General features: G+C 50.6%; 1 protein-coding gene across 2 annotated transcripts; it reads left to right on the top strand.

Moving 5' to 3' along the window:
• Positions 1-339: 339 nt before the first annotated feature.
• Positions 340-11,967, top strand: EXOSC2 (exosome component 2). Of its 2 annotated transcripts, XM_032308736.1 has the most exons (9): positions 343-495; positions 2,216-2,317; positions 4,004-4,049; positions 4,477-4,566; positions 5,576-5,641; positions 6,124-6,192; positions 7,492-7,668; positions 8,460-8,588; positions 9,736-11,967. In XM_032308736.1, exons 1-9 carry the CDS (start codon positions 374-376, stop codon positions 9,814-9,816), a joined length of 882 nt encoding a protein of 293 aa, XP_032164627.1. In that variant the 5' UTR covers positions 343-373; the 3' UTR covers positions 9,817-11,967. The 2 variants fall into 2 exon arrangements, with proteins under 2 accessions (XP_032164628.1, XP_032164627.1); XM_032308737.1 differs by lacking the exons at positions 8,460-8,588; positions 9,736-11,967 and adding an exon at positions 8,186-8,453 and having other exon boundaries at positions 340-495.
• Positions 11,968-12,166: the final 199 nt, after the last annotated feature.

The raw sequence follows: 12,166 nt of genomic DNA, 5'->3' as shown, positions 1-12,166 counted from the left end.
CACCTACCAAAGAATCACATTTTAGCAACTTAGAGTTGGAAGGAGACTCACAGGCCCAATTCTCAATGATCTCTAACTCTGACAAACCATACATCGGCTGATGATTACTAAATCAAACGCCATGCAACCTGAGATTTCATTATTCCACCGGTGCAGCCTTGCCAATAGTAAAAATGGCAACTTAGCTTCCTCACTCCCTTCGTGTTAGCCAAATGGTTGCCAATAGTCAACATGGCCGCCAGACTGTGAGTTCCCATTGGCGGCTGCTCTGAGGCCCGCCTTGCCCCGCCCCTCCGTGCGACGGCTGGGAACTGCAAAGACGGAAGTCGCGGTTCCCGGCCGGACTGCGCTTGCGCTTTTCTTTGGCGCCAAGATGGCGATGGAGATGAGGCTTCCCGTGGCTCGGAAGCCTCTTAGCGAGAGCATGGGCCGCGATACTAAAAAACATCTGGTGGTTCCGGGGGACACAATTACCACGGACACGGGATTCATGCGGTACGTGGGGACTTGGGGACGCGGGATCCCAAAGGGCGCCTGCTGGGCTGTCTGCACGTGGCCTCTGTTCCCTTGCATCCAAGTACCGGCGGACGCAGGGCACAGCTGATCATCTGAGCTCCCTTGTTTCCGAGTCCTCCGGCTTTTCACTCAATGCACTTTGTCCCCGTCTGCGTTTGCCTCGGTCCTTGGAAATCCCTCTCTCCTAACCTCCGGTGTCAAAGACTCCTGGGTTCTCTGCCCGAGGCCCTGATCTCTGAGCCTTCCTCCCCTTCGTTGGTGACCTGCAAAACTGGGGAGGGTTAGGATCAGGGGCCTCTTCTAGTTTTCAGATGAGGGGACAGTGGGCATTCCTGACTCGGCCTCTTCTCTAGGCGACATCTCTTAGCCAGGTGCTCGGTTTTGAAATCAGTTAATTGTTTGGGCTCAGGGCATATACAGTAGATTGTGCTACACGCACCCAAGTCCACATTTTGAAGCTGAAGGCAGTACACTTATGTGCAGTTAAGAGAGTAGGCTCTTGAGCCAGAGAGTTGGGATTTCAGCCCTGTGCCATCACATACTACAAGTTGTATTTCCTCTCCGAGGTCAGTTTCCTTATCTGTAAGATCGTGATAATAACAGTAACTCTTTGGTAGGGAAGTGAGAATTAAATGAGGAAATAATTAAGAAAACAAACGGGGCGCTTGAGTGGCTCACTCTGTTAAGCGTCTGACTCCTGATTTTTAGCTCAGGTGTGATCTCAGGGTTCTGAGATCCAGCCCCTGCAAACCTCACCCCGCAGGCTTCACGCTGGGCTTGGAACCTCCTTGGGATTTTCTCCCTCCCTCTCTGCCTCTCCCCCTCTTCTTTCTTTCTCTTAAAAAAAAAAAAGAAGAAGAATAAAAGAAGCAAAACTCACCATTACATAACTATCATAGATAAACACTAGTGGTATTTCAAAGCCTTTTGGTGGTTGGGGGGTACAGCACTTATAATATTGCTCTTTAACTTTTTAGTTTGAGGTTATTGGATCCTAAGGAGTCTTAAGTGTCAGTCCTTCATGAATTCAGCATGTATTTGTGTTATGGGTGGTTGAAGTACAACTGCGGTCAAAGTAGGGAAATGTATGTCACCAGAGAGAGACAGATAATAAACAATAAGCACAACAAGCAAGTTGGTATGTTTGGTGATAAATTCAGTGCGGAAAATGCAAAGTTAAGCAGGGTAAGTGGAATGGGGTTGGGAATACGGTGGGGGTGGTGGCAGCAGGTGGGCGACCATTTTAAATGGGGTAATCAAGGTCGCCCCAGTGGAGAACGTGACATTTGAGTAGACTTGAGTAAGACAAGGGCAGATGTCTCTGCAGCTCTCTTAAACAGTGTTCAGGGCACAGAAAGAAGCCAGACTTTAAAGCAGGAGGAGCCTGTTAGGAATACATGGTGTGTGTGTGTGTGTGTGTGTGTGTGTGTGTGTGTGTGTGTGTTCTAAGACTTTATTTATTTGACAGAGAGAGAACACAGTGAGAGAGGGAACACAAGCAGAGGGAGTTGGAGAGGGGGAAGCAGGCTCCCCACTGGGCAGAGAGCCTGATGCCCTGGGACCCTGGCATCATGACCTAAGCTGAAGGCAGATGCTTAACGACTGAGCCACCCAGGCACCCCAGGAGTACATGGTTCTTGAAGGGAGAGGTCATCTCAAGAGTCACTCTTGTATCCTTTGTACCCTACTCTCAAAACAGGGGCCATGGAACTTACATGGGGGAAGAGAAGCTCATTGCATCCGTGGCCGGCTCCGTGGAGAGGGTAAACAAGTTGATCTGTGTGAAAGCTTTGAAAACCAGGTGAGAACAAAAGGTGTGTATTCTTTCTTGTGGTCATTCATGTTATACGGCCAGGAACATTCCCCACCGCACCCCCGACCCGCACCAGCTTTATCATCCAGTAGGTCTGCGGTTTTGAACATGAAAATAGAAAGGGTATAGGTGACTACAGGCAAGTGTGGGCTACTAAAGCTTCCTCGCACTACTCGACCTCTCCATACCTTGGTTACCTTCCCTGCAAAATGAGTATGAAAGCATGATCCATCTTGTAGGATTTTCGTGAGAATTCATGGAAACGGGATGGAAAGTACTCAGCACAGGGCCCACTGCCTAGAAGCGCTCAATAAAGGTTAGCGGAAAGGAAGCCGATGGGGCTGGAACAGAGTGAGCAAGGGGGAGTGGAGGGGCAGCCTGCCTGGATAGCATTGTGTCTTCCACTTTAATGTAGTCTAGGATGCCCCTGGAAGGGGTGGAGCAGAAGAGGGACATGGTGTGACTTCTGTCTTAATAAAATCACTCTGGCTGCTGGGAGAGATGGAAGGGGAAGGGGGGCAGCCTTAGGGAGACGATTAACGGACGGTTTCCGTTATCTGAAGTCATGGTGGCTGGGACGAGCAGTAGAAGTGGGGAGTAATGGCTGATTCTGCATACATTTTGTGTTCTAAGTTTTTTGGTTTTTTTGTTTTGCTTTTCACACAAGGGTGTTGGATTTTGTATTCTTTGGGATTTTCCATGTATAGGACCTTGTCTGTGAATGGAGATAGCTTTCACTTCTTCGTTTCCCAATTTGGATGCCTTTTATTTCTGTATATTTCGAAGGTAGAGCCAGTAGGATCAGCTGCTGGTCTTGTCCTGGAGTGAGAGAGAAATCTAGTGTTCTTCCAAGGCCTCCCGGGACTTCTGGCTTGAGCAGCTGGAGGAATGGTGTTGCCGTTTACTGAGCCCTGCTGGCTGGGAGAGGACCAGTTTGTGATGGGGGCTGGGGAGGGGGCTATTGGAAAGCTTTGCTTTAGGTTGGTGACATTTGGAACTACCTACTAGTCATGTAAATAGAGATGCTGGGCAACAGTTGACCAGAGTCTAGAACTCGGGGGAATGGCATAGTCACTGGTCTTTAAAATCATTAGGTTGGATGAGCTCAGCAAGAGGTGAGTGAGGGCATACAGGAATACATGGTGTGTGTGTGTGTGTGTGTGTGTGTGTGTGTGTGTTCTAAGAGTAGAGGTCCGCGGCTGGAGCCTTCAGCGTGGAACATGTCTTCATTAGAACTGGGATAAGGACTAGCACTGGGGTTGGAGTTGAGCACCTGTGGGTGGAGGAGACTGTGAGTGGACTGGTTTGGGTGAGGTCCTGTCTCAGTCTCCTCCTCCTCTTCCTTTGCTGATGAAGAAGCCATCTGTGTTCCAGAGCCCACCAGGAAATATTCCGTGCTTAACAGTGTCATGTAATTAACAAAATAGGAATTTCAGGCTTAACGAACTACTGGGAATAAATGTCCAAGAATAGTTAGTGGAGACTTTATACATGTAGGAGTGTTTCAAGTTACCAGTTTCTGGAAATCAGTCAGAACAGCATAGTTAGGGGAGTTTGCCGGACTTCAGCATGGTGCCTAATCCAGGCCCTAATCCTGTGGAACTGAAATCTCCAGTGGTGCTTAGTCTTGTGATAAGGTCTGTTCACTGATGGATGACCTGTTTTATCTTCCAGATACAATGGTGAAGTAGGAGACATTGTGGTGGGGAGAATCACAGAGGTAAAGTCGATATCAAGTTGGTATTTACAAAGTAGAAGCAAGCTGGTGATTGAATGAATGGGATAGTCATTCTATCTGTAGTTATGCAAGTGGGGCATTCATTATATTTGACTCTTATGGGCCCCCCCCCTTTAAAAGATTTTATTTTTTTTTATTTGAGAGAGAGTGCACAAGTAGGGTGGGGGAGGGGCAAAAGGAGAGGGGGAAGCAGGCTCCCTGCTGAGCACAGAGCCCCATGGGGCTCGATCCCAGGACCCTGGGATCAGGACCTGAGCCGAAGGCAGAGGCTTAACTAACTGAGCCACCCAGGCGCGCCTTTGTGCCCTTTGATAGAGACAGGTGGCTTGTTGTATTGGGGGTTACGGGCTGCTGATGCTGCGAGCTCTTGCCCCTGGAGTCTGTGCCCCGCTGTGGACTTTGTCTGTAGGTTCAACAGAAGAGGTGGAAGGTGGACACCAACTCGAGGCTGGATTCGGTCCTGCTGCTGTCGTCCATGAACCTTCCCGGCGGAGAGCTGGTGAGGGCCTGCGGGCCGGTGCTGTAGCGTGTGCTGGAGAAGGCTCTGGGGTCCGCTGCTCCGCCAGAGAACTCTGCTTGGTGCCGAGGTTGCCTCTTTTTTACCCTTGTTTGTCTGCAGTGAGGTTTGCTGCCTAGATGTACACATGGGCTTTCCACTTAGCCCAGGCCTCCCCGCATAAGCGGCAGTTGGTATGTGGTAGGATCTGGAACGGCGGTGGGGAGTGACCCCAAAAGAGAGTTGGAAGAGAAGCTCTCAGTTGCCTGGTGCTCATCTTCCTTGTCTGGGTGTATCTGTTTTGCACAGGGAAGGTGTCCCTTGAAAAGTTGTGTTTAGGTTAGCTTTTTGTCAGTTGAATGGCATTTGGTCATCCCAGACAACTGCAGGGCCTAAGGGGCGGCCTTCTGTAAAATGCCTTGGTTTATCGTCAGTTCAGCATGCCTGTACAGAGAGGCTCAGTGCTCAGTTCTCCGGAGAATGCGAGATAAAGGAGGCCCGACTGAGTTCCTGACGGAGCGTACAGATTAGCAGGGGAAGGGAGATAACTGATCTGAGTCCCTGGCAGTCGGAGAATGAACAAGCGTGTGACTGTACAGAAAGAGGAGTGATTTCGCCGGGAGATGCTTGTAGGAAAGGGGCGTTAGAGTGGATCCCTGAAGAATGGGTGGAATTTCACAGGGCGTTCCAGATCACGGGAAATGTGTGAGTAAAGATAGAGTCAGGCCGCCGGTAATCTGATTCTGTGGCTGCCTGGAGAGCTGCCGTGGACAGTGAGTGGAGAAGGGGAGGCTGGGCCCGATTGGGAGGGGTTTCAGCACGTAAGGAGTTGGAATACTGTCCAGAGAGAGGAGGGGGGGGGGGAGCTGTGGGAAGGCCTGTAAGAGGGAAAGTGGTGGTGATCGCTCTGGTGTTCCTGCTTACCTACTCTAGTGTCGGAATACTGTGGCTGGTTCCAGAGATCTTTCTGCAGGATCTGACTTAAGTCACGTCATCGCTTTGTGTATTTCAGAGAAGAAGATCTGCAGAAGATGAGCTGGCCATGAGAGGTTTCTTGCAGGAAGGGGATCTCATCAGTGTATCCTGCACCTTGGATAATAGCATCTCTGTGCTTTATACGGAGCTGGGAAATGGGGCTTCGATCAGATGCCTCCGCCTGGGACACGTAGTCCTGGCGGGGATCTGGATCCTAGATCCAGTGTCACGGGCTCTGCTGCAGCCTTCCTCCCCCTCCTTAACCCAACCGAACCCCCCAGCTCCTGTTCAGGCCTGCTGCCTCGGTCATTTCATCGGGTTTATCCCTTATGGTGGCCCGTGCTTCAAGCTAGACTCAGATTTTCATAACCAGGCTAGCTTTTGTGCAGGGAGTAGAAAAGGTGTTGTTCACATCAAGAGATTCGTGAGAACCAGTGGGGGGAGGTTAGGTCGCGGTGGTGTCCTCGGGGTCTAAGGCTGCAGGTGGGACCACTGGGGATGGGAGGAGAGGCTGGAGAGGCGGGAGCGGGGCCCCAGGGAAGGCAGGTGCCGAGAGAGGGTTTGCTCCTTTAGCACTCTGGCCAGGCGGAGGTGCAGGCGGTGTTCTCAGATGGAGCGGTGTCGCTGCACACGAGGAGTCTGAAGTATGGCAAAGTAAGGTGGTCTCTTGCTGTTCCTGGATACTGACTGAGCCCTCAGTCCATTTCTGAAATCCCCAGTGCTCTCTGGAATTCAGCCCTAAAGAGCCCTGGAAGTTAAGCATGACAGGCTGGCGTCCTGCAAAGCGGCAGGTTCACACGGTCATGGCTTAGTGGCACGGTCATGGACGACAGCTCCGGTTCTCTTACTACTGAGGAGACTGGTGTGGCAGAAGAGCTCCCATGCCCTGCGGCCCTGTGGCCCCGCTGGCTCAGCTCGCTCCGGGGGGCCACGGCCTTGTGCTAGGGCCAGGAGCAAAGGGAGGTCATATTGAAGCCCGATGGCCTTGGCTCGAGACAAATGTCCAGTCAAATAAAGTGGGTGTCTTTACTAGGAAAGATTGGTTCGCCACTTGGGCCTTTAAATGAATGGTCACTGGTTTTTTTGTATGAAGTTCTATTATTGAGGCTCTTACTGTTTTAACGATAGCTTACTTTTTTTCTCTTTTAAAGATTCACTTTATTTGAGCAAGAGAGAGCACACGTGAGCAAGGGGAGGGGTTGAGGGAGAGAAGCGGACTCCCTGCTGAGCGGGGTGCCCACATGGGGCTCCATCTCGCAAACCCAAGCTCACAACCTGAGCCAAAACCAAGAGCCGGGGGCCTAACCGACTGAGCCGCCCCAGTGCCCCACGCCAGCATACTTTCTACAACAGATTATGGCTTACCAGTCTTTTGGCTAGGGGAACCTTTTTGTTTTCTGAGTGGCACGGAAGCCTCTTCCCTTGTGGAGCGGCTCTGGTCAGCCATGCTCATGCCTTCTGGGGCCTGGCTACTGCAGACCCTCCCTCAGCGGGATGGGGACTCGGTGTTGCCCTTCCCCCCACCAGGGATGGATTTGCACCCAGCCCTCAGCCGCTCCCCTTGCCCAGCAGCGTACATCCCCCGGGCGAGGTGGGTGGCTGGGATCCAGGTGGAACAGAATGCACCGGCCCACAAGAGGCTCAGGCGCATGTCCTGACTCGGCCCAGCTTGCCTGACTGCCAGCGCACCAGCCCCAGATTCAGATATCATAATAAGAATGGTAGGATGAGAGGGGTATGGAGAGTCACCTGCTCCTGGGGCGTGTCAACAACCTCTGCATCCACAAATGTCCTCGGGGCGCAGTTACCCTGTGTGTATGCACAGGTGACTGCAGTTGTTAACGGGAGTGGCCATGACTCCGCCAGAGCAAGGATGGGTATTCTGTTGGGTCTGCTTTTTACGCCCTTTACTCCTGACTCTCCAGTGACTTCGTTCGTGCTGTGTTTCTTTAGCTCGGCCAGGGGGTGTTGGTCCAGGTTTCCCCCTCCCTGGTGAAGCGGCAGAAGACTCACTTCCATGACTTGCCCTGTGGGGCCTCCGTGATTCTGGGGAACAATGGCTTCATCTGGATCTACCCAACGCCGGAGCACAAAGAAGAGGGCGCGGGGGGCTTCACTGCCGACCTGGAGGTGAGTAAACACCGTTGCTACTGTTGCGGCGAGTGGCGCACGGTCTCCGCTGTACTTCTGGGCCGGGTGGAGCTGGCTCTTACCAGTCTAAAAATTTTTTTTATTTTTTAAAGTTTTATTTATTTATTTGATAGCGCACACAAGCAGGGGCGGGAGGGGGAGAGAGAGAGAGGGAGAGGCAGAGCCCAGCTTGGGGCTCCATCTCACAGCCCTGAGATTATGACGTGGGCCGAAACCCAAGTCGGACACCTAACCGACCGATCCGCCCCCAGGCGCCCTAGGAGCTGCCTGGTTTTAAACCGTGTGATTGCTGGGCGCCTGGGTGGCTCAGTGGGTTAAGCCGCTGCCTTCGGCTCAGGTCATGATCTCAGGGTCCTGGGATTGAGTCCCACATCGGGCTCTCTGCTCAGCAGGAAGCCTGCTTCTTCCTCTCTCTCTGCCTGCCTCTCTGCCTACTTGTGATAAGTAAAAAAAAAAAAATCTTTAAAAAAAACAAAAAACCGTGTGATTGCTGCAGACTGAGGGAGTTCGAGTCTCCACTGAGGCGTCTTTACGAACATCGTCTTGCCCTCTCCTTGCGATGAAGTGGAACTGGGGTGCTCTCTGGTGACAGGGATGGCACGTTGCGGGTCCCCGCAGCTGAAGCACCCTCCTTTCTACCGTCCCTTGCAGTCAGTGGTTGATTGTTTTGGAGTCTCGGAGTCATAGGTCGAAGTTACAAGTGATTTCTGTGCTTTGCCATGACTGTTCGCTGACCTTGGTTCTGTGCTTCCCTCTGTCTCCGCGGGTAGCCCGTCTCCCTCGCCGACCGAGAGGTGATCTCCCGGCTCCGGAACTGCATCGTCTTGCTGGTCACCCAGAGGGTGATGCTGTATGACACCAGCATCTTGTACTGCTACGAGGCGTCCCTTCCGCACCAGGTACTCGCTCCAGCTGTGCCTCCCCTCTTCCTCATCTGTCTGTAGGACGAGTGTCCACTGCTCCAGCGTCTCCTGAGGGGTCGCAAGTGTGTCTCCCAGTACCTTCACCGTGTGCGGGGGTGGAAACAGATCTGCCTACGGCCCTGTCTAGTGTCGGTAGATCTTTCCCCAAGATACTTGGGATAGCCTCGGTGTCTTGTGTCAGTGCAAGGGTTTACGGGGGGGATGGAGGTGCTGGGAGGACTACCTTAGGACAGCAGTTCTCTGGACTTCATCTCCCATCCCAAATTTTAGCTTTATCTTTTTAGCGAATCCCAAGAACTGAATCTTGATGGTTCATTAAGCTGCTTCTAGCAGAACATATCTTGCGATACTTAGCCTCCAGTAAAGGAAGAGGTGCCTGCATGGCTCAGTTGGTTGAGCTGCCAGTCTTGATTTTGGCTCAGGTCGTGATCTCGGGGTCATGGGATTGAGCCCCACGTCGGGCTCCGCACTCTGCAGTCTGCTTGGGATTCTCTCTCCCTCCCTCTCTCTGCCCTTTCTCCTGCTCATGTGTTCTCTCTCACTCTTTAAAATAAACGAATCTTAGCGGCACCTGGGTGGGCCAGTCAGTTAAGCATCTGCCTTCGGCTCGGGTCATGGAGACTGAGCCCTGCATCGGGCTCCCTGCTCAGTGGGGAGCCTGCTTCTCCCTCTACCTCTGCCTGCAGGTCCCCTTGCTTGTGCGCATGCTCGCTCATTCTCTCTCTGTCAAATAAGTAAAATCTTCATTTTTTTTTAAGATTTTAGTTATTTATTTGACAGAGATGCAGCGAGAGAGGGAACCAGCAGGAGAAGCAGGAGAGGGAGAAGCAGGCTTCCCGCCCAGCATGGAGCCCCATGTGGGGCTCAGTCCCAGGACCCTGGGATCATGACCTGAGCTGAAGGCAGATGCTTAATGACTGAGCCACCCAGGCGCCCCTAATAAATAAAATCTTTAAAAATAAATTAATAAATAAGAATAAATTTAAAAAAAATGAAAGGAATATGGAAGGTTTATAGTAACCATGCTTGGTTTCTGCGTTTGGATGTCTGCTTATGGTCGGTTTCTTTTCTGAACAGATACACCTTTTTCTTTTCTTCTTTTTTATTTTCTTTTCTTCTTTAGATCAAAGACCTCTTAAAGCCAGAAATAATGGAGGAAGTAGTTATGGAAACGCGCCAGAGGCTTTTAGAACAGGAGGGGTGAGGAGAGACATCTGAAGGACAGGATGGTGTGCACCTGACCCGAGCAGTTCTTGAAAGTGAAGAATCCGATTTGTGGTCCCTGTGTGGCTCCGTGGAGAACTGTGACACTCACCACCTGACCTACATCAGGCTACGTCCAGCCCCAAAGACTTGCTTTCTCCTGATCTAGGGCAGAGCCTGGGGAAGTGCTGCTGGCCCCTTGGGTTGCCTGCAGAGTCGGGCAGTACGGGTACTTGCAGGCCTTGATTTTTTTATTTTTTTAATTATTACTATCTTTTTTTTTTTTTAAGCTTCAAGCCTTTACAAGCACACAGTGTTTCAGCCAAGTGGACTCCCATTCTGGAATAATATGGAGAATCTTTTTCTCCTATTCACCATCAGTTGGTGAATCACCATCACAAGCCACAGTGCCCCATGAAATGGTCTAAAAAACACAGCCTCCCTGACCCGCAAACTGTTTTGGCCTCTGTTCCCACTCCTGCGGCGCAAGTAGGACACTGAAGAATATAGTAGTAACTTTTTTTTCGAGAGAGAGAGAGAGCACACGCGCGCGCGTAAGCGCACATGCTTGTGCTGGAGCAGGGATCTTCAGCAGGCTCCACGCCCACGGTAGAGCCAACGCAGGGCTCTGTCTCCTGACCGGGAGACTGGGGTCTGAGCTGCAACCCAGAGCCGGAGCTTAACCGGCGGAGCCACCCAGGTGTCTGTATGGTTAACAACATGAACCCAGCGGTCACATGGAAGAAGAAAGCCGACCAAGCAGCCTTCGCTCGCTTAGAGTGTTGCTTCTCGTGATACATGCGAGTGTACATCATCAGGCTGCTGTGATCTGTCCCGCTTCTAAGGGGTGATTTGTCAGAAGCTGAATTATCAGTAATCGAGTGAGTGTTCAGGGTGCTCTGAGGAACGGGAAAACAGGAAGAGAAATGCAGATGGGAACAGAAAAGCTGTCTTCCTCTTGTGATTGAAGTAGTAATGCATTAATTGTGGAACAATTCAGGGTTAAAAACAGGAGGTTGACGTTCTCACTGAGGCATGCTAGGATTCCCAGGCATTGGCTTTCCTAATGACTAGAAACGGTACTCTCAGGTTTGGGAAAACATTTTTTTAAAGGCAGGCTATGAAGTGCTGTCTTATTTCACAATATGTGAATATTTTTTCTATATTTATAAATGTGGTATTAACATCACTGTTTCTGTCCCCATGCCCTGTGTAATACTTGGGAGTGTAGCAGGTATAAAACCTGACAGAGGACTTTAAACTGCCCTCTGGGTCATCCAGTGAAGTGTAAGCCTAGCATAGTTTCAGTGGTTGCGACTTTGAACCCTGCATTTGACACTTTTGAAATACAGCTCGGCTCTTTGTTACTGGTATATTTCTTGTCCTTATAACATCACTCGAGAGCTACCATTTTAGACAGCTGAATATTCCATAGGCTGCGGTGCAACCGTAGATTGGCTCCCTTGGCGTATTTTTGAGAGCACATGCTGGGCTGTATACCTCTTAGGAGCAGGGAAGGAGAGGGTGGGAAGTCTCCGATTTGGTTTAGTTTTGACTGGGATCATTTGTGAGCTCTCTGAAAGTTTGTTCTCGCTTGGTCTGGTCTCCCAAGCTGCCAGCCTGTGCTGTTCATTCAGTATATCCGGAATGGCAATTTACCTGCCAATGGGAATGATACTAAGAATGGTCTGAAAGCACCTCTTGGGGATGATCTACTCTTCGTGGCCCACTAGGGGGCGTGCTTGCCGAGTGTTAATTCCAGTGGACGTTTCAAAAAGGAGGGGAAATTTTTACACTGGCACTGAATCCAAGTAGCAACTTGTGATTGCTTTGCTTCATAAAACTGAGGACAAAATTAGACAGAACTGAGAATATGTGAACTTAAAGGGATTTATTCAACATCTAGCTACGTTGATATCTGGCATTTGCTGGGCTCTGCATTTTAGTTTTTTAAGTCCTCAGAAGTGTCATTCTACAGTGCTATGCAGGAAGTTAAAGGGTATAGTGCATCTCTAGAAAATACTGCATCTAGGCTTGGGATTCACCAATCAGACATTGGTGAATGGAAAGTGGAGATTGGGGATACACCTTTAGATCAGGTCCAGGTGGCCTCTCCATTGTCCCCTAAAGCATCATCTCAGCTGGAGAAGATGATTTGATAGTGAGCAGATAGGACCTCCACTTAGAAATGAAAGAAACAAAGAAAGCGGTATAAAGAAAGTGACTTGGTTAAGCTCCTACTGAGCTTGATTATGAGTCAGGAATAGACGTAAGCATTAGGTATGAAGCAACCCTTCAGAGAATGGGTTGGACCGATGGTGAACGAACGTGGGTCCAGAAACTCTATTTCC

Source organism: Mustela erminea, chromosome 12 (genome assembly GCF_009829155.1).
Source record: "Mustela erminea isolate mMusErm1 chromosome 12, mMusErm1.Pri, whole genome shotgun sequence".
Taxonomy (NCBI): domain Eukaryota; kingdom Metazoa; phylum Chordata; class Mammalia; order Carnivora; family Mustelidae; genus Mustela; species Mustela erminea.
This window is presented reverse-complemented; position numbering and strand designations above follow the sequence as displayed.

Bases quoted from the DNA above. Each gene is read 5' to 3' on its own strand.
- EXOSC2 (XM_032308736.1), top strand. From the start codon at position 374: ATGGCGATGGAGATGAGGCTTCCCGTGGCTCGGAAGCCTCTTAGCGAG. The intron at 2,318-4,003 runs GTGAGAACAAAA...TTTATCTTCCAG, and splicing joins GTGAAAGCTTTGAAAACCAG to ATACAATGGTGAAGTAGGAG. The intron at 6,193-7,491 runs GTAAGGTGGTCT...GTGTTTCTTTAG, and splicing joins GGAGTCTGAAGTATGGCAAA to CTCGGCCAGGGGGTGTTGGT.